Source organism: Terrapene carolina, unplaced genomic scaffold (genome assembly GCF_002925995.2).
Source record: "Terrapene carolina triunguis isolate 2854851 unplaced genomic scaffold, T_m_triunguis-2.0 Scaffold111, whole genome shotgun sequence".
In the NCBI taxonomy this organism is placed as follows: Eukaryota; Metazoa; Chordata; order Testudines; family Emydidae; genus Terrapene; species Terrapene triunguis.
Genome location: NW_020664462.1, coordinates 13,178,804 through 13,198,295, shown reverse-complemented (window position 1 = coordinate 13,198,295; position 19,492 = coordinate 13,178,804). Strand labels below are relative to the sequence as shown.

The 19,492-nt window shown below is 40.5% G+C and overlaps 1 protein-coding gene across 1 annotated transcript in view; it reads left to right on the top strand.

The window, feature by feature from the left end:
* Positions 1-19,492, top strand: part of KMT2C (lysine methyltransferase 2C) — a 311,979-nt gene that overhangs the window by 242,609 nt on the left and 49,878 nt on the right. The window contains exons 27-36 of the mRNA XM_026652136.1: positions 7,556-7,660; positions 8,018-8,065; positions 9,597-9,734; positions 9,925-9,957; positions 10,042-10,155; positions 13,340-13,478; positions 13,744-13,958; positions 14,123-14,196; positions 15,825-16,007; positions 16,660-18,537. Coding sequence (XP_026507921.1) covers positions 7,556-7,660; positions 8,018-8,065; positions 9,597-9,734; positions 9,925-9,957; positions 10,042-10,155; positions 13,340-13,478; positions 13,744-13,958; positions 14,123-14,196; positions 15,825-16,007; positions 16,660-18,537 — 2,927 coding nt within the window. The remainder of the gene's footprint in view (positions 1-7,555; positions 7,661-8,017; positions 8,066-9,596; positions 9,735-9,924; positions 9,958-10,041; positions 10,156-13,339; positions 13,479-13,743; positions 13,959-14,122; positions 14,197-15,824; positions 16,008-16,659; positions 18,538-19,492) is intronic.

Sequence of the window (19,492 nt, the reverse complement as noted above, 5' to 3'; positions counted from 1 at the left end):
TAATTTTTAGTATTGATTATTTTAGGTTCCCAGCTCCTCAGACTTTTGGGGATTCTTTTTGCTTTATATTGTCCCCCATGAGCCTGAATGCTCTTTCAGGGTGCAGTTTGTAGCCAAAAAGGCAGCTTTCGACTCTCACTTTCTACTACAAAAGCTAAACTGGGAATGTTATTTTAACTTGATGGATAGTGAGTCTTGAACATGGCTGGAGCGCCACAAAGTGCTGCTGAAAGGCCAGCTTCGCTCAAGGGAACAATCTCTCTTTTTCCCAACTGTCCTGCTACTTCAAGAATTCTTTTTCTCAATGTCTCATAGGTATGTGCTGTGTGTTTAGAGGTATCTTATCCCTCTACATTATGTATTTTAACACTTTATATTACGCTGTATGGTTATTTTGTGACTCATAGCTTGTCTGATCCTTACTGTAAATAGTTTTTTGTACTGTTACCCAATAATTTTTTACCCACGTATTCCTGGCGTTTTTGAATGTGCACAGAATGGGCATCTATTATAACTTTTACCTTTGCAAAAGAGAAAATTACTTAGCTGTCTTGTTGCCCATTGAAAACGGTAGTTAAACTCAAAAGGTACAACTTTAATGTTGCACAATTAAAATCACAAGAATCAAGGAATGCAAAGATTAAGAACCTTAGAGTAATGTTATCACAGTCCCCACTGCATGTTTTCTAGTCTACATTGTATAAGTCCCAACTCTGCAAGTAGATGCACTCGCACAGATCTTTTTACCCATAAGGAGTTCCATTGAAACTCTCCATGGATGCAAACAAAGCTCCATGCTGGTGCATCTGCTTGCAGGAGTGAGGCCATAAGCACGAACATATTAAGCCAATGGGGTAGAAGTTTTGAACTGTGCAGCCTTAGTGCTGCCTTATGTCGTGTTATGCATTTAATTTCCTGTTTTTTAAAGCTTGGAAATGGTAGGGGAAAATATAAAACCACACAATTCCATACTTTACTCCTGCTGGTACAGGTACCTAGTTTTTTAATTATTAAAGTATGTTCTCTCATTCCCCATTAATGTATGTGCATTTCACAGGGGCATGGTGCAGTGTTACATGAATAACCCTAGTATCTCCAAAATAACAGCCAGGGAGCAGCTTTTGCATCCACTCTCCTCTATGACCATGTAGCCAGTGCTTATTCCTTGGTACCTTACCAACCAGAGGGCCTTGGAGACCTGTTCCTCAGGAAGAGGGGTTAGAAGACTCATTCCCCATGCACCTCTTTCTGATTTTCTGGACTCTAGAAGTCTCAATCCATTTTGGGACACAAAGCCTGAGAGCCCAGGAACTTTAAAACAAAACAAAATTGTTTAAACTGAGACAAAATGTGGAAAAGTTCACTCCAAAACAAAAATGTTTCAAAGAGTAAATTCTGAGCAACAGAGAACCAGGTAGGCTTAGTTTAAACTTCTGTAAACATAAGTATAACAATAATTATCAGCAGCCACTATAGATCTATAGGAATGCCAAGTCAGCAGATGTATCCATCCTGCTGTTGAGATTTCAGTGAGTCAGAACTATGGCTTGTGCATATTCCATCTTGTTATACACCATGAGATGGCTGGAGTGCCAGTGATGGAAGTCCCGTGCCTAGCCTGATTGGTTTCAGCATAAAGATTTTTTTATAAACTCTTGTGCTATGGTTGTGTGTGCGGCCAAGAAACAGTTCTTTCCCTCCACGATAGCATCTGCAAAATCTTAAACAGCAGATTTATTTCAGATGGTAGATAGTCTGGTAAATCTGGACTGTCTCAGCTCGGTAGCTGGTCTGAGTCCCTCCCATTGTAAGGAAATTGTTTTGCTCTTTTGTGGACAATATTGATCAGATTAGGGATGGGCTGTCTGTTTCTGGGGTGATAAAACAAGGTCTTGAGGGAACAAGGGCCTTGTCTTCACTCCTGGAATTTCAGCCAGTAATGTTCCCTGAGGTACTAGAGGTGTTGGGAGAATTTTGTCCCTCAGCCTTTGCTTTGGATCCCTATTCTTCCTGGCTGATGAAGGCCAGAGAGGAAATACTTACTTGTGGAGGTTGTCAACATCTCTCTTGGAGGAAGCATTAGCACTACTTTTGCTCAAGAAGTCATTACTGGACACTGCAATCTTGCTAATTATCAACCAATATCACATCTTTCCCTTTTTGACTAAGATTGTGGAGAAGGTTGTGGAGAGACAGCTCTCACAGTATCTGGAAGACTTTCATCTCCTTGACCCTTTGTCAGTCTGGCTATAGACCTATAGATGTTAAGAGTAACAAGAAGGGTTTCTTCAGGTATATTAGCAACATTAAGAAGGTCAAGGAAAGTGTGGGCCCCTTACTGAATGAGGGCGGCAACCCAGTGACAGAGGATGTGGAAAAAGATAATGTACTCAATGCTTTTTTTGCCTCTGTCTTCACGAATAAGATCAGCTCCCAGACTACTGCACTGGGCAGCACAGCATGGGGAGGAGGTGACCAGCTCTCTGTGGAGAAAGAAGTGTTTCAGGACTATTTAGAAAAGCTGGACGAGCACAAGTCCGTGGGGTCAGATGCGCTGCATCCGAGGGTGCTAAAGGAGTTGGCGGATGAGATTGCAGAGCCATTGGCCATTATCTTTGAAAACTCATGGTGATCGGGGGAGGTTCTGGATGACTGGAAAAAGGCTAATCTAGTGCCCATCTTTAAAAAAGGGAAGGAGGAGGATCCAGGGAACTACAGGCCAGTCAGCCTCACCTCAGTCCCTGGAAAAATCATGGAGCAGGTCCTCAAGGAATCAACTCTGAAACACTTCGAGGAGAGGAAAGTGATCAGGAACAGTCAGCATGGATTCACCAAGGGCAAGTCATGCCTGACTAACCTAATTGCCTTCTATGAGGAGATAACTGGCTCTGTGGATGAGGGGAAAGCAGTGGATGTGTTATTCCTTGACTTTAGCAAAGCTTTTGATACGGTCTCCCACAGTATTCTTGCCAGCAAGTTTAAAGAAGTATGGGCTGGATGAATGGACTATAAAGTGGATAGAAAGCTGACTAGATCGTTGGGCTCAACGGGTAGTGATCAATGGCTCCATGTCTAGTTGGCAGCCGGTATCAAGCGGAGTGCCCCAAGGATCGGTCCTGGGGCCGGTTTTGTTCAATATCTTCATTAATGATCTGGAGGATGGCGTGGACTGCACCCTCAACAAGTTTGCAGATGACACTAAACTGGGAAGAGTGGAGGATATGCTGGAGGGTAGGGATAGGATACAGAGAGACCTAGACAAATTAGAGGATTGGGCCAAAAGAAATGGTCTATGAGTGCTGTAGCCAGCCACCCATGAATTACACTGCAGAGTAACACCAACAAATTCCCAGCCCCAGACTTCCCCCTAGAAATGTACGTTTTGTACTGCCCAGCTCTCTCCTGGACAATACAAATTCATATAAAGTCCATCATTTTATTAATAGAAAATGATATGCACAAATCCTGTTATCCCAAAGGGAACTTCCCAAACACTTCAATCCAAACACACTAGTTTAGATAAAAACAAAACAAGTTTATTAATTACAAAAGATAGATTTTAAGTGATTACCAGTAATGAGGCATCAAAGTCAGAATTGGTTACTAGAAAATAAAAGTAAAACACAACTAATACCTAACTTAACAAACTAAGTGAATTCAAAGCAAAGGTCTCTCTCACCACAAGTTACAGCAGTCTTACTGGCTGAATTCCTTTCAGTCAGGAGTCTCCCCCAATCCAAAGTTGTTTCCTCTGTTCTTCAGGTGTTGTGGGTGCTGTGGGTAGAGAGAAAAGGAGGAATTATTTGGGGTGCCTACTTGATCCTCTCATAGTTCTTCCTCTTCTTCAAGAATCATCTCCAGCTCATGTTCAGAAGACATAAAGTCTGTGTGGATGGGAACCCCCTCCTCTTTCTTTGTGAAAATACAGATTTTCACCCACGTCCTTTTTCCTGCCAAAAAATTGACATTTAACCAGGCGATGGTCCATTTGATTTTATTGACACCTGGTTGAGGCGTTGGCTAGCCTTTTGTCTCTGGGGAATGGTTTGTGGCTGCTTCCCCCAGACTGGGACATGTCTTAATAATACTTTACAGTGGAATCTTTTAACTTTACATGCAGTGTTGCCACACATATTTTACCAGGACATATGATCAGCAAATTACAAGTTTTCAAATGATATTACAAGGCATACTTTATACCAGATTTATCATAGTCGTGTAAAAGGGGTGAATATAGGGTACAGACTGTCACAGCCACACCTTAAAACCATTCAGAGACTGAAGCTGGTGCAGAATGCAGCAGTTCAATAACTGAGCAGGGCATCATACTGGGATCACATGACCCCAGAGCTCCAGGATATGCACTTGCTGCCCATTGGTGGAGTTCAAAGTGTTGATTGTGACCTATAAAGCCCTAAATGGCCTGGGATCAGCCTCCCTGGGGGGTTCTCTCTCTTGCCAGGCCATACTGCCACTGCTGCAGTTAACAGGGTTACCTGAGCTGGATCCCTCTTGTTATAAAAGAGAGTGACAGCTGGTAGGACATTCTCCGTGAGGGCTTTGGGACTCTGGAACTTGTTCTCCTTCCCTCCTCCCCCTCCCCTCTCCAACCTCTCTTACCCTCCTTTGGTCTGAAATATCTCCTGTTTGGTGACTATTTGGGCATGCTACAAAAGACATCTGTTTGATATGGTCTCTGGAGATGGCTGAGGGTATGCTTCCCAGATAATGATTAAGGCAGGTGATTGGCCCAGTTCCACTGGAACTGATTTTAATGCTGCTGAGATTTAATTCAATTTTATGTATTGTGTAATTAATTATGTGAGACAGCCTAGAGCCTTAGATAGGCATCTTTATTATTTGAATTTAAATAAACAAAAACAAATAAATGCACCAGAGGAATGAAGTCCACAAGGTAGCAATATAACTGTGTTCATCCAGGAACCCAGAAATGCAGGTAAGTCATTTTTCCTTTTTGCTTGGCATTAGTTTTCATCTCCAATCCAAAACGGCCAAGGGAAGTGACAAGTGGTGTCAAGCCTTTGGCTCTGATCTGAAGCAGCTGACCAAAGCAACTTAGCAGTTTCCAAGCTAAGACTTAACACACATTCAATTTAATAAAAATAAAAAAAAATAAAAATTTTAGAACAAATAGGAAGATAGCTTTTTTTTTTTTTTTTTTAAAGTGACAGTGAACACAACAGGAACAGAGCTGGCCAACAGAGAGGCAGTCTAAGTAGTAAGCTCTGTTCAGTTATATCTTTTCACCCGGAGCCATTTCTAACTACTTAGATTAAGATTTTTGTTTTAATTAAAAGGTGCTTAAAGTATTACGGACTGTGCCCAGGTAGCTTTATTGAAGCCTATAGGGAAAACTGCCACAGCATAGGAAAAATATTGCAGAAGAACTGAAGGGTGCTAATTCTGCCTGGGTGTTTGCTACATTAGGAGGCTTTTTTTTCCTGCTTCAATAACTCTGCCATAGGCCAGGTATGCATACTTGGGTGGAATTTCATAAAAGCCAAGCGTTGACTGCATCTAATCCTTTTAGCTAGCCAGCTAACAAGCTAGCAAGCCATCTTATGTCATCAGCATCACTTTGTGGTGATACATAAATTACCCAACCATTTGCATGATTAGTGTACTGGCACCAAAATGCAAAAGTTAATATGCAAAAGGCAAAATTTTATCACAAAAGTGGAATCAACTTTTGTTCACAGTACTGTACTTATATTCCATAGTCTTTTGTAGCACCAGATACACTGACTAAATAAAAAACTATCCACAACTGACACATTTCTGAGGCACTTGAAGTACTTCCCTCATTATAATTAGTCCCTGTTCTCTATGCACAATAATGTAGCTCAATCTAGTAGCCATCCTCCACTGATATATTGTCCTATAAATTGCAAAGTGAGCTTGAAGCGTAAAACATTACCCAATGAAAACAGTACTATGTTACAGCTACTTTGCATGAGTGTAAGTGATTATACAAAGAGGGTCAGGTCTAGTGTGCCATCTACTCTGATTTTTAGCATGGTTCAGGGAAGAACCTATAGGAGTAGTGGGATTCAAGTTAGAGAAAGGAAAACTTAATCTAAACAGCTGAAAAAACCTTCAGGTCATGTGAGGTGTAGAAGACTGTGGCGTAGCCTCACAGAAGAAGTTCTGGAAGCACAAACCCTTGAGCCAGGTTAAACTAGACTGAATAGAACTAGAAATGCTGCAATGTATACATCTTTCCCATTTCTAGTTTCTGTCATTCTAGTGGTGTGTCTAGTCTGTGTCTTACTGCTGTCCCTCTTTCTCCTGCCCACCTTCACTTGCCTCCATCTCTGTCCATGTTACTGTCTACTCTTCATATTTTACTCCTTAGGTACTTCTCCGGGTGGTTTCAGTAATCTTTACTTTTCCTGATAGCCTTTCTAAATTATTCTGGTTTATTTGTCAAACTCATCCTATTGGAATGCTTCATGATATTCAGTGATTTGTGCTCAAGCGTTTATCTACAGATATTTTTACCTAGAGTTAACTATCAATTTGTTTACAAACATGTAAACTACCTGAAGTTAAGACTAGGGTGGACACTTCCCAAACGTTCATTCCAGGCTAGAGGTAGGATCTGATCCTGCAAACATGTACATATGTTCGTAACTTTATTCACAAATGCATATTTCCGGGACTGAGCCTTAAAGAAATAATTATTACTGTGAACTAAATGCCATGGTAGCCAGATGATTATAAATTGCAGTGTGTGAAGATACTTGTGAACATAACTTCCCCATCGGTAGTAAAAATTTAAATTTAATCTTTCTTTAATGTTTTCAGTGCTGCCAGCTATTGCAATTTTATTGTGAATCTTGCGATATTGGGTGTTTCTTTTTAAAGCCTTAGATCCTGGAGTCATGTTATTTTGAAAGAAAGCTTAAATTAAAAAAAAAAAAAAAAGTGTGTTTCTTACCTTCGTAGTTTGCAGAGAAAAGCTTGAAAATGCATTCCAAGTGTACCCTAAGGGTTTAAAAAATAGAAGGCAAATAAAAAAAAACCACATTGTTTTTGTTTTGTTAAATGTCGTGAATTTTAAACCAGTCATAAGTTTTTGATACTTTGAGTTGGCAATACAATTGATATTTGCCAGGTAGAATAAATATAGCTGAAGAAAAACTTCAAATGTGATGTTCCCTCAAAAATATAATTAATAAGAAAATCACTCTCATAAAACAGAATTTATTCCCCATCCTGACTTTGCTTTATTTTCTCCTTGTACTTATGTGCAGTGTGGTTACCTAAGACAATCTTCCATATTATGATATACGAAGTTAGAGTTGGTTTACTTGTTTAAAATTGTGGGATTATTGTTCTCTCTCTCTTTTTTTAGAAATTCTCCATATATGTTTTTTCCTAAAATCATCCAGTCTCCCTTACAACATGCTCATTCATTACATTTACTAAATTTAGGAAATTGCTAAATCCATGTACATCACTGGACAAATCACTGAATAAATATGTGAGGATCATGGTTGTATTGATGTTTAGTTTATTGTATCTTACATAGGTAGTTCTGATGACCCTTTGGCTGACCTTTCAGAGGTCTTGAACACAGATGATGATATTCTGGGAATACTTTCTGATGATTTAGTAAAGTCTGGAGATCATTCAGGTATGTGCTTTTAAGGGCTCCTTGGTGGCTGTTTTCTTTGTTCTCTTGATTATAGACTCATTTCATGTGTTATGTTCACAGGTTATGTGATGTGTGGCTTTGATATTTATGTAACTGTTATATCTTAAGTATACTCCAATTTCAGAAGGACTTTTATCTCTTCTTTTACAAAAAACCAAAAACTTGTCAGTGTTTTATTTTACTCAGCCCTTTGCTTTGCTGCTCGTAAGAGAATAAAAACAGCTGCTGTTGTCTATCATACCTGCGTAGCTTTTTCAGCATGCAGCAGTGTTTTTTGTTTTGTTTTTTTTTTTCTCTTGTTATAATCATCCATTTTATCTGGTTTGGGTCCTGTAGGTCTTGATTTATGCACTTTCCAGGTTGAGAACTCACCCTCCCCATTTGGTAAGAAACTAAACAATGGATGACCCGTGGTTAGAAGTAGTCATCTTTCCTAGTGGTTTTAGCTGAAAGAACTGTTTGTGCATGCATAGATGTTAGTGCTTCGTTACTCTGTGTAACTAATCCATGCTTTCATTTTTTGCTATCTTTCTGTGTTGTTTGAGCCAAGCACAACTTACAAAACCTGCACTGTGCACTTGATAGAATTCTAGAGAGTTTGCTTTTGAATTTTTTTAATAAATTTGCTGTTTTTGTGTGTTTCACAATGCAAAACTATGCATTTTCTTGCTTTCTTTCATATTTGACAGTATTACATATAGTAGTATTAGTGATATATTTGTTTTTAACTTAAAAACACATCTTAATTATGTCAATGTATAAAGCATGAATAAAAAGATCAACATCAGTCTTTTTTTTTATCACTGGTGATGATTGATCACTTTTACATAAAACTTCTATATAAAACACAGATTTATGATAACTAGAAGAAGCATGCTATATTATTTTAAAGGTGGTTCTTAGTTGGAATTTGGTGCTGCAATACCTTTCAAATACTAAAGTCAATTGTGTACAGTATTACCAAGAGTCTGTTGCTTCTGAGATATTTTCTTAACTTTTAAAAGGATATTATACATGTCACAGAAAAAGTAACAATTGTATTTTCTCAACACCCACATTTGTATTTTCTAATTTAATGCAGAATATTTTAGCCCTGTTTTGAAAGTAGAAACTGCTGCCATTTTAATATACGCCAGTTATTTACTAGTATGAACTGTGTTTTAGTAGATTTTTAATCTAACACAGCAGGAATCATGGGAGTTTTGGGGGATACTTAAGATCAAAGGTAACTTTCAGTCAGGTTTAAATGTACCTGCTGCAGGAAATTCCTGTTTTTAAAATGAACAAAATAAAAAGTTCTCTAAGAGCTTGTCTACACTACCCGCCGGATCGACAGTCAGCGATCGATCCAGCGGGGTTCGATTTATCGCGTCTAGTCTAGATGCGATAAATCGACCGCCAAGCGCTCTCCCATCAACTCCAGTACTCCACTGGAGCGAGAGGCACAGGCAGAGTCGACGGGAGAGCGTCAGCAGTCGACTCACCACAGTGAAGACACCGCGATGAGTAGATCTAAGTACATCTACGTAATTCACGTAGCTGAAGTTGCGTAACTTAGATCAATCCCCTCCCCCCCCCCCAGTGTAGACCAGGCCTTAGAGAATTAAATGTTTGAAAACATTCAGTGACTAAATTTAGAAGTCCCGTTACAACAAAATTTGGTTCAAAGTCTAATTCTAAGCATTTAATTAAATTAGATGTCTTCCTCAAACTATGGAGCAATCTAAATCCGATATTTTCTGATTTTTATTGATGTCTTATTTTCCCTTGAAAATCAACTTTTAGATTTTAGCAGATGGCTTTAGTTTACAACTAAATTGTAACCAAAAATAATTTTGGAAATGTTTTATGCCCTTTGTCCTGTGTCAGTAGATTTCATTGTTTACAGCTGACTTTAATATTCTTACCCCTTCAGCTGGACTAGATATTGGCCCCATCTCTGATGATCCTTCCTCTCTGCCTCAGCCAAGTGTCAATCAGAGTTCACGGCCCCTGAGTGAAGAACAATTAGATGGAATTCTCAGTCCAGAACTAGACAAAATGGTCACAGATGGTAAAATGTTTGTCTTACATGTTGATCTTGTAGAATACTTAAGCAAATGCTTCCTATTTTCTATTATTACTGTCTATGTAATTTTAAAATTAGCCTTTGCACTTACAATTACAGAATTAATTTTATTATGTTTTATCTAGAAGAGTGAAATGAATTATTGCTAATTTTGTGTTATATTTACTTTGACCAGGTGCAATTCTTGGTAAACTGTACAAAATTCCAGGTATGTGTTCTTGAGCGTTGCTGTCTTTTATTACATTTAGTTTATATAACAGTACCTGCCAAGTTATGCATATTATTTTTACAGAGCTGGGAGGAAAGGATGTGGAAGACTTGTTCACTGCTGTACTGAGTCCTGCAACCACTCAGCCAACTCCTTTGCCACAGCCTCCACCTCAGTTAATGCCTTTACACAATCAGGGTATGTCTTCTGTTCCTTTTAAAAGCGGGCTGTACAAAACCAATTGTGTATCTTTCATAGTATAAATATGATGATAAACTATGCTAGGGTAAATACTCTGTATGCTTTCTTTCACAAATCATTTTGAAATTAAGTGTCTGATACATATGGGAATGGATTTTGATATCTGAGAGGAAAAGCGATCTTTTGTTAGACAGACTTTTTGTGAAATACTGGAGCTGTTACACCGGCTGACTATGGTATAGTACTGTAAGTGGTCTGTAATAAAGCAGGGCTCCTATTATGACATTTTGTCTCATTGCTTTGTCAGTACATTTAAGCACACTCTCACGGTGAAGGAGTTAATCTGCCCCTTAATTATAAATTTGTCTAAATGTGACAGTGCCATTCAGTCCAATTTCTGTAAAAAGGTTAATTTAAGAAAGTTGACTAGCACTATTCAAACAAGGAAAAGAGAGCTAGCATAATTTTGCAATATTTCAATTATAGGGAAGGAGGGGACAGATGCCTTTTTTGTTGTTGTTGCAAAGCCAAATCAAATCTGTTTCCCAAGCCATGAATCCAGAAGAAGGCTGGTTATCAGGCTTACTTTATTTAGTTCTATTATCTTGGATAGATTTTTCTGAAAAAATGCTGGAATATGTATCCTAGAATTCTAGGTTTTCACTCTGAGTGCCCCATCAATGGTATTTCATGGGTTGTTTACATGAGGGGTTCCCAAGCTTTGTTCCGTGAGGCGCACCTGTGCAGCTGCATTATGCATTTTGGCCCACTATTAACACGGTTCCATCAGGGAGAGTGACACCATGGGGCGTGCCTGGCCCCTCGCCTCAGCAGGGACCAGGGCAAGCAAGAAGGCGAAGGGGCCAGGCAGGTGCCACAGCCTGCCCCTGCTGACACCCTCCACCTCAGCTGCCCGCTGAGTGCCTTGAGCTCATCACCTGACAGCCATGCCCTCAGTCACTCACCCAGCACCCTGGCGTGCCTCACAGGCACCCCCTGCTCAGGAACAAGGGAGGAGCTTGGGGGTCCAAAGTGCTGGGCAGAGGCAGGCGCTCAGGCTGGGCCTGGCCGTTACCTGTGACAGTCCTGATCACAGCGTTGTCCAGGAGGAAACAGAGTGGGAGTGCTGAGCCCAGGTCCCTGGGAGGGCCGCAGGGCTGATACTCCAGGGGTCCTGATAGCCACAGATCACGCTGGCTCAGAGTGGGAATGGATGCAAACCTTCCAGCCGCCCTGAGTGCCGCCACCTCTTGGCCGACCCCTTTTCCTTGCCTGGCAGCTCCACTTCACCCTCCTGTCACCTGCCGGGGACACTAGGCTCCTCTGACCCTGGTGAGGGTCATCGCCAGCCGCGACTACACCAATGTATATAGTTTTGGGGGAGCAACATCCTCCTACCCTACCCCCAATCTCTCCCCCTGCCGACAGACCACCCAGCACTGTGTTGTGGCCCACTTTTAGGTTGCGGCCCACAGTTTGGGAACCCGTGGTTTACATAATATCCAGGCACATAGTTATAAAAGCATTCTTTTCTCATCAGCCAGCATCTCTAGTAAAGTTGGCACTAGCTCAAGTGCAAGCAGAGAGCCCATTATGATGTATTTGTGCTTCAGAAATCTATTCCAGTGTCTAAATTGATTTCAGTAGTGAGTAATTCTAGAACCACCAGATATCCTAAGAAAGGAAAAAATAATTTGTTTCTTAATCTGGATGAATTTCTAGAAAAATATAAGACTTCAAGAAGTTCTAAAAATGAGATAATTTAAAGCAAATGAGAGGTAATAGATTACATGGCCAGTTTGTTCCTGTGTCATGTCTGCACTAATATTTTAATGATACAAATAAAATGCTCTGCCTTAATAGTGGTGTAAAATTGCTAGACTTAATATTTTATTGAAATATTGAGGTACATTTGACTAGATTTATTTCATTGATAAGAGTGTAGAAATCATACGTTAGAAAGCTTTACTCTGGTATACCAACCATCTCTGAAGAGGAGATTCCTAATTTAATGGTTAATATTTATTTAAGAATTGTGAAAGGAGATTGTGTGCAGTGCCTTCGTGTCTGTTATCTGGCATCATGGAAAATCTGGCATCATCTCCTTTAGGGGAGAACTTTGAAGGCTAGAAATATCACAATGGTTGGCAGCCTGCGATACTGTAGAGCTGTCTGTAAGCCATGTTCTAGTCTTTGCTAGATGCCAACCAGACAATCTTAGTTGCTACATTACAGCTGAAGGGGCTTAGCTTTTATTATTATCTATTATCGTTATCTATTGTCCCCACTGTGTTCCTCACCCTTATATATTTGGACAACCACCAGTTACTTCCATTGTAGTAGCAGGAGATCCTAGATGCTGATTGTAGGCCCCATGGATACAGTTGCCAACAGTAAAAGAAAATATTTTCAAATAAACAAAGGATCTGGGGCCTGCTGCACACCCATATAGAGAAGAGTTGTGTGCACCTTTTGGTGAATTTTAGGTTATTTTTCATGAACTCATTTCCAAGTATTTAATAATATGTAACCAAGCAGTATTAACAGATATTCAGATCACTAAATAAAAATAAATGCTCAAAATTGCTCTTCTATTTCCCCACCCCAAAAGATACATATATGTAAGATGGAATAATATAACACAGGCTAGCCTGAGATATAAAATGAGTTAAGATGGGGAATTCTCAAAGAATCCTTTGACTTGCCAAAATCATAAGAAACTTGTACATACTGATTGGATATAAAGGAAAGGGCTCACTAAAGTTTATGGTGGTGGAGAATGTCATATGTTCATAACTCCTCTCCAAAAGGTTAAAGTTGGCACATAGAAATGTAGGGCTGAAAGGGACCTCCTGGATCATCGAATCAAGTCCCCTCCTATCACAGGCAGTCCCATCATTTAATCCTGTCATATAATCTTATCAAGCTCCAGTTTAAAAATAGTTAGGTCACTTCCTCCTTCTACTGATATTGGAAGCTGTACTAGAACCTCACTCCTCTGAGGGTTAGAAACCTTCTAATTTATAGCATAAATGTATTCACAACTAGCACCATAGAATGTACAAATAAGTAGTTTCTCATTAGACTAAAGGCCTATTCCTCACCAAAGTTTGTCTTGAACACCTTGAAAGCCTTCAGACACTCGTTCTTTACATTGATCATTTCAACTTTTGCCTTCCAGGGGAAAGTGTGTTTTCAAGAGTACCACTTATGAATGGCCTGATTGGACTTACCCCCCATCTCCCTCATACACCTTTGGCTCCTGGAGCTGGACTAGGCACTTTCTCTCCTATTACACAACCACCGTACAGTGATACCAGGTAAGTCAAGCTGAAGAATATGGAATTACTCAACAGTTAGCCTAGCTTGAGTGGTATCAGAGAAGCATACTTGCCACTGCACATTTTAAATGTTTATTATTTGACAGAAACATTAAATACGTTTTAAAACATTTTTGCTCTTTTAAATCTTTTCAAAAGACATGATACTAACGGCTGGAGTAGTGAACAGAGTGTTTATAAAATAAATTTTCATATTATATTGAGAGGAAAATTAAAAAATTAAACATCTGTTTTGATTTGTCAGGGATAAGAACCCAGCATTTAATCCAGTGGTAAATGATCCTAATAGTTCATGGACACCATCTGCTCCCCCTATGGAAGGAGAAGGGGATACAATGTCCAATGCTCAAAGAAGCACTCTGAAGTGGGAAAAAGAAGAAGCACTTGGTGAAATGGCAACAGTAGCACCTGTTCTGTACACAAATATCAACTTCCCCAACCTAAAGGAAGAATTCCCAGGTAAGGAACTGATTTATTGTGTAGGGGCACAAATTTTGTAACAGTTCCGTTAGGCACCTTTCTTCACCAAAGCATTAACTGTTTCTACTTATAAAAATTGTCTGAAGAATTATAAAATCATCAAAACCCTGCAAACTAAAACAATATGTTGGTTTTGGTTGCAGACTGGACTACAAGAGTGAAGCAGATTGCTAAACTGTGGAGAAAAGCAAGCTCACAAGAAAGAGCACCATATGTGGTAACAATAACTAAAACTAGCATTTGTACATTTAATCTGTGGGGTGTTTGGTTTTAAAACTACTAAGGCCTGGTCTACACTGGGGGGATCGACCTAAGATACGCAACTTCAGCTATGAGAATAGCGTAGCTGAAGTCGACGTATCTTAGGTCAACTTACCTCGCGTCCTCACGGCGCGGGGTCGACTGCTGCCGCTCCCCCGTCGACTCCACTTCCACCTCTCGCCGCGGTGGAGTACAGGAGTTTGCGGCAGAGCGATCGGGGATCGACTTATCGTGTCTACACTAGACGCGATAAATCTATCCCTGATAGAGCGATCACTACCCGCCGATACAGCGGGTAGTGTAGACGTACCCTAAGGCTCCAGAAGATGCAGTTTTAGACCTCTGTAATTTTAGAACTTGTTTCTAAAGCTATTTTCTCAGCCATTCAGTCTTAATATAAACTACATCCATTTATTTATTTATATTACCTAGAGGCCCCAACCAAGATCAATATGCTAGGTGCTGTACATACACATAGTAAGAGACACTCTCTTCCCCAAAGAGCTTGCAATCTAAATGTCTGCTGATGGTTGTTATTTGTGCACTATCAATGTGATTAACACTCTACCAACATGGAAGAAACCACAGTCCCCGCCTCTAAGAGCTTTCATGCTGAATAAGATAATTAAAACTACCAAGTGACTGAAGCTCAAAAGCCAGCTTTCCTGCTCTTACTGTTGCTTTCTTTACCTTATCACTTTTTAATATGTACCGATCACTTTAAAAGGGGAGCAAAAATGTCACACCAACTTGAGGATTTTGTAAGAAGCTGCAGGCATTAATTCAGCTGCCATTATGGCCATGCGGCTCTCATCCTGGACTGCTTTTTTAAATCTTTAAAAAGGTTCATTTCTGCAAGGTGCAATATACATTTGAGAACTGTAACATAAATCTGAAAAAGCAACTGTCAGGATTTGATACTCAGAAGGAGCCAGATTCAAAATATCAGCCAGAAGCGACTCCCTGAAGCAGCCATTCAAAGTTTAAAAGCTCCATTATTGCTTGAAAATGCTTATCTGAAGAGTTGTTATTGTGCAGTCCAATTTTTCTTTGTCCTTAACCCTCAATCCTATGCTTGTACTGCTAGCCTGACTCAGTGGGATGCATAGAGGCTATTTAATGTAGTCCACTAGTGCATCTTATTCTCCTGTAACTGAAGTTCTCCAAATGAGTCCAAATTAAACCTCTGTTGATTCATCGTACCTGGGAGCCGCCTGTTTTCTTCAAATCTGGGACCGCACAAATATAAGATTTCACATGTGTATTGGTATATTTGTATTTCTTTGGCCCTGTGCTGCACATAAACAGAATCTCCTAACCTACATTTAAAGCCTCTATTGTTACTGACTCTTTTGCCCAACATGGTTTGGCATACACAAATCCCACACTGCAGCTTTGTCAAGACTATAGACTTGCAGTTAGTAGTTCTGGTTACAAGAGAGAAACCTAGTTTGTTCATGATTGTGTGTGATTAAATCAGACCACATAAATAATTTGGTTGTAGATTTTGTAGGAAGAATGGGTAGATGCAGTACTTACACATATCAAAAAAGAAAAATTACTTGTATTTTTATTTTTTCTCAGCAAAAAGCCAGAGATAATAGAGCTGCTCTGCGCATCAATAAAGTGCAGATGTCAAATGACTCCATGAAAAGGCAGCAGCAACAGGATAGCATTGATCATAGCTCTCGAATCGACTCAGACCTCTTTAAAGATCCTTTAAAGCAGAGGGAATCGGAACATGAGCAGGAGTGGAAATTCAGACAGGTGTGTTATATTTGGTCATTTATTATTGTGGGATTTTTTTTTATTGGTAGTTGCTGTGCTTAATGGATTAAAATCAATTTTAATCTATCCAAGGAAGGAGATATAAATTAATAACATGCACTCTGCATAGAGTGAAGATTTTGGTCATAAGAAGAAAAGGTATATAAAAATATTTGACTTATTTTTACCACTTCGGTTGATTGTTAACATAATTAATTATCTTTATTTCTGTGGGGCCAGCTAAGAGCAATGGTGTATGCCCTTTTCTGTCATAGGTCACAGAAAAGGCCTTCACCCTGGGTACTCTCACTTTAAATGAGGCTGGCACTTTTCTGTTACTCCAAAGCCCTTTACCGCTTGTTAATGAGGCTGCATCACTTCTTTAGTATGGAAGGTTGGCAAGCGGCTTTGTTCCTCTGGGAATCTGGGAAATACTTTTCCCCAATCAGTCAATGGGGAGTTTGCCAATGTAATTTAGTTTCATAAATGACCAGGCATTCTGCCTCCACTGTACTTAAGCTTTTAAATTATTCTTAACCGTTCTCATATGTCTCTAAAGATCCTAATTTGTTGATGCTCAGTCATCAAAATGCCCTTGCTTATGTTCTCGGGACTAATAAATGTAACCTTTTCTCTTCCCATCTTAAACCAGCAAATGCGTCAGAAAAGTAAGCAGCAAGCCAAAATTGAAGCCACACAAAAACTTGAGCAAGTGAAAAATGAGCAGCAGCAGCAGCAACAACAACAACAGTTTGGTTCACAACAGCTTCTGAACCAGTCTGGCTCAGACACACCTAGCAGTGGGATACAGAGCCCCTTAACGCCTCAGACTGGCAATGGAAATATGTCTCCTGCTCAACAGACATTCCACAAAGACCTATTTACAAAACAACAACTACCTGGTACCCCTACTTCAGTATCCTCAGATGATGTGTTTCTCAAACCACAAGCGCCACCTCCACCCCCAACCCCAACTAGAATGCCAGTACAGGATCCTCTTGCTCAGTCACAGACGCCTCAGCCTGCGTCACAACAGATGTTTCCTCCAAGTACTACAAACTCTAGACCGCCCTCTCCAATGGATCCTTATGCTAAAATGGTGGGAACACCTAGGCCACCACCTGTTAACCAAAACTTTGTCAGAAGAAGTACCATTACACCAATGGATACCTGCCCACCACCATCATCTGTATCCAGGCCCATTCAAGTGAGTGAACCAGCAGGAAGCAGGCCTTCACCAGTCAGAGATTCATGTTCTTCATCTCCAGTTAGCAATGACCCCTATGCAAAACCACCAGATACACCCAGACCTGTAATGGCAGCAGATCAGTTCCCCAAAGCTTTGGGGGTACCAAGATCTCCCATAATTATGGAACAATCAGGGAAAGTTCCTTTAACAACTGGAAGCAATGATGCATTCACTAAACCAGCTCCTAGAACTGATATATTTCAAAGACAGAGAATACCTCCTGCTGATCCATATGCACGACCACCACTGACTCCTACTCCCATTGTTGATGGCAGCCCTGGACCATTTAAAACTCCAATGCGTCCACCACAGTCCCCACAAGATCCTTATGGATCAATGCCACCAACACCAAGACGCATTGCTGTTGATCCATATGAAAGGCCTGTTTTGACACCAAGGCCAGTGGATAGCTTTTCCCACAATCAGTCTAATGATCCATACAGCCAGCCTCCTCTGACTCCTCACCCTGCAATAAAGGAGCCTTTTGCCCATCCGCCCCGGGTAATGCGACAGCAGAGTGACTCTTTCTCTCAGTCTGGACCCATTTCAAGGCCAGCCTCTCAGGACCCTTATTCCCAATCTCCAGGTACTCCTCGGCCGGCTGCTGACCCTTATTCCCAGCCTCCAGGAACACCTCGACCCACCACTGTTGATCCATATATGCAGCAACCACCCACACCAAGACCTGCACAGCCAGCAGATTTATTTGTTCAGTCTCCAGCAAATCAGAGACATTCTGATCCATATGCTCAACCTCCTGGAACGCCAAGGCCAGTTATTAATGACCCTTATTCTCAGCCACCAGCAACTCCAAGGCCAGGGATTCCAGAGAATTTTAACAGATCCACTGTAAGACCAGGACTAATGCCAAATCGAGATCCTTTCCTGCAGACATCCCAAAACAGAGGAACTGCTCTGCAGGGCACTTTTGTAAGACCACCAGATCCATGTTCTCAAACTCCAAGACCAGCAGGACCTGCTGTAACAGAATCATTTAGCCATGCTCCAGCAGCCCCAGCACATGATCCTTATGATCAGCCTCCAATGACTCCAAGACCTCAGCCAGAAACTTTTGGAACTAGTCAGCATGCCCACGAAGCTGATCAGCAAAGGTCTGGATCTGAGGGCAACTTTAATGCATCTGCAAATTCTCCAATGAGCTCTCAAGGGCAGCAGTTTTCCACAGTCTCACAAGTTTCTGGCCCAACACCAACTACAGGAGTAACGGATACACAGAATACCATGAACATGTCTCAGGCAGACACAGAGAAACTAAGACAGGTGAGCTCAGTATACAATTTAATGTTTATGCTATTAAAATGTCACAGTTAGAGGAATCTCCCATTTTACATTGTGTTTCACACCCCCACTTTATAACAAAGCCCTTTGGCCAACCCTTGGCCACTTGACATGTTTCCCCGGGCCATCTAACAAAATCAGAATATGCAGAATGCAAGATTTCAATATTTTTAAGGAGTAAGTTTCTAATTCTTATGTTTATGAAGAAAAGTTTCTTAATTTTGACTTAGATAATGCTGTCTAGTCTGAAGGTATTTCTACACCATAAATTAAGGTGATATTGTAGCATGAATAGGCATACTGATGCTAGCTTTGATCTAGCTAGTGGTGGTAAGAGTAGTAATGAAGATATGGCAACATGGACCTCAGCGTTGGCTAGCAACCCAAGTATGTACCTAGGGCCCCAGAAGGGTTGTACTGGGGTGGCTAGGCCACGCCACACATCTTTACTGCTATTGTTACCTACACAAGCTAGATTAAAGCTAGCACATATCTACCTGTGCAACTGTTACACCTTAATTATTTGCAGTGTGGACATAGCCTAAGAGTTTGATCCTACACTCATTGATGTCAATGGCACAACTCCCATTGACTTGATGGTGTAGGATCAGACCCCAAGTGAGATGCAAACTGCTGCCATTGAGAAGTGTGTTAAATCTGAAGTTTAATTATTACACTTTACTTACCAGATTTTCAAAAAATGTAGGCGTGCTATTATACATTGAAACTAAGGAATTACTCATGCAAATGACCAAATAAGTGTCAGAAATAGATGTGATCTCAAAAGTGCTCTGCTTAGTTTCTCTCTCCCCCCCCCCCCCAATAGATGCTGAATAAAACAGTAATTTTACTACGGTAGAACCTCAAAGATATGAACACCAGAGTTACGGACTTACCAGTCAACCGGACACCCTGTGGAACCGGAAGTAATTAATCA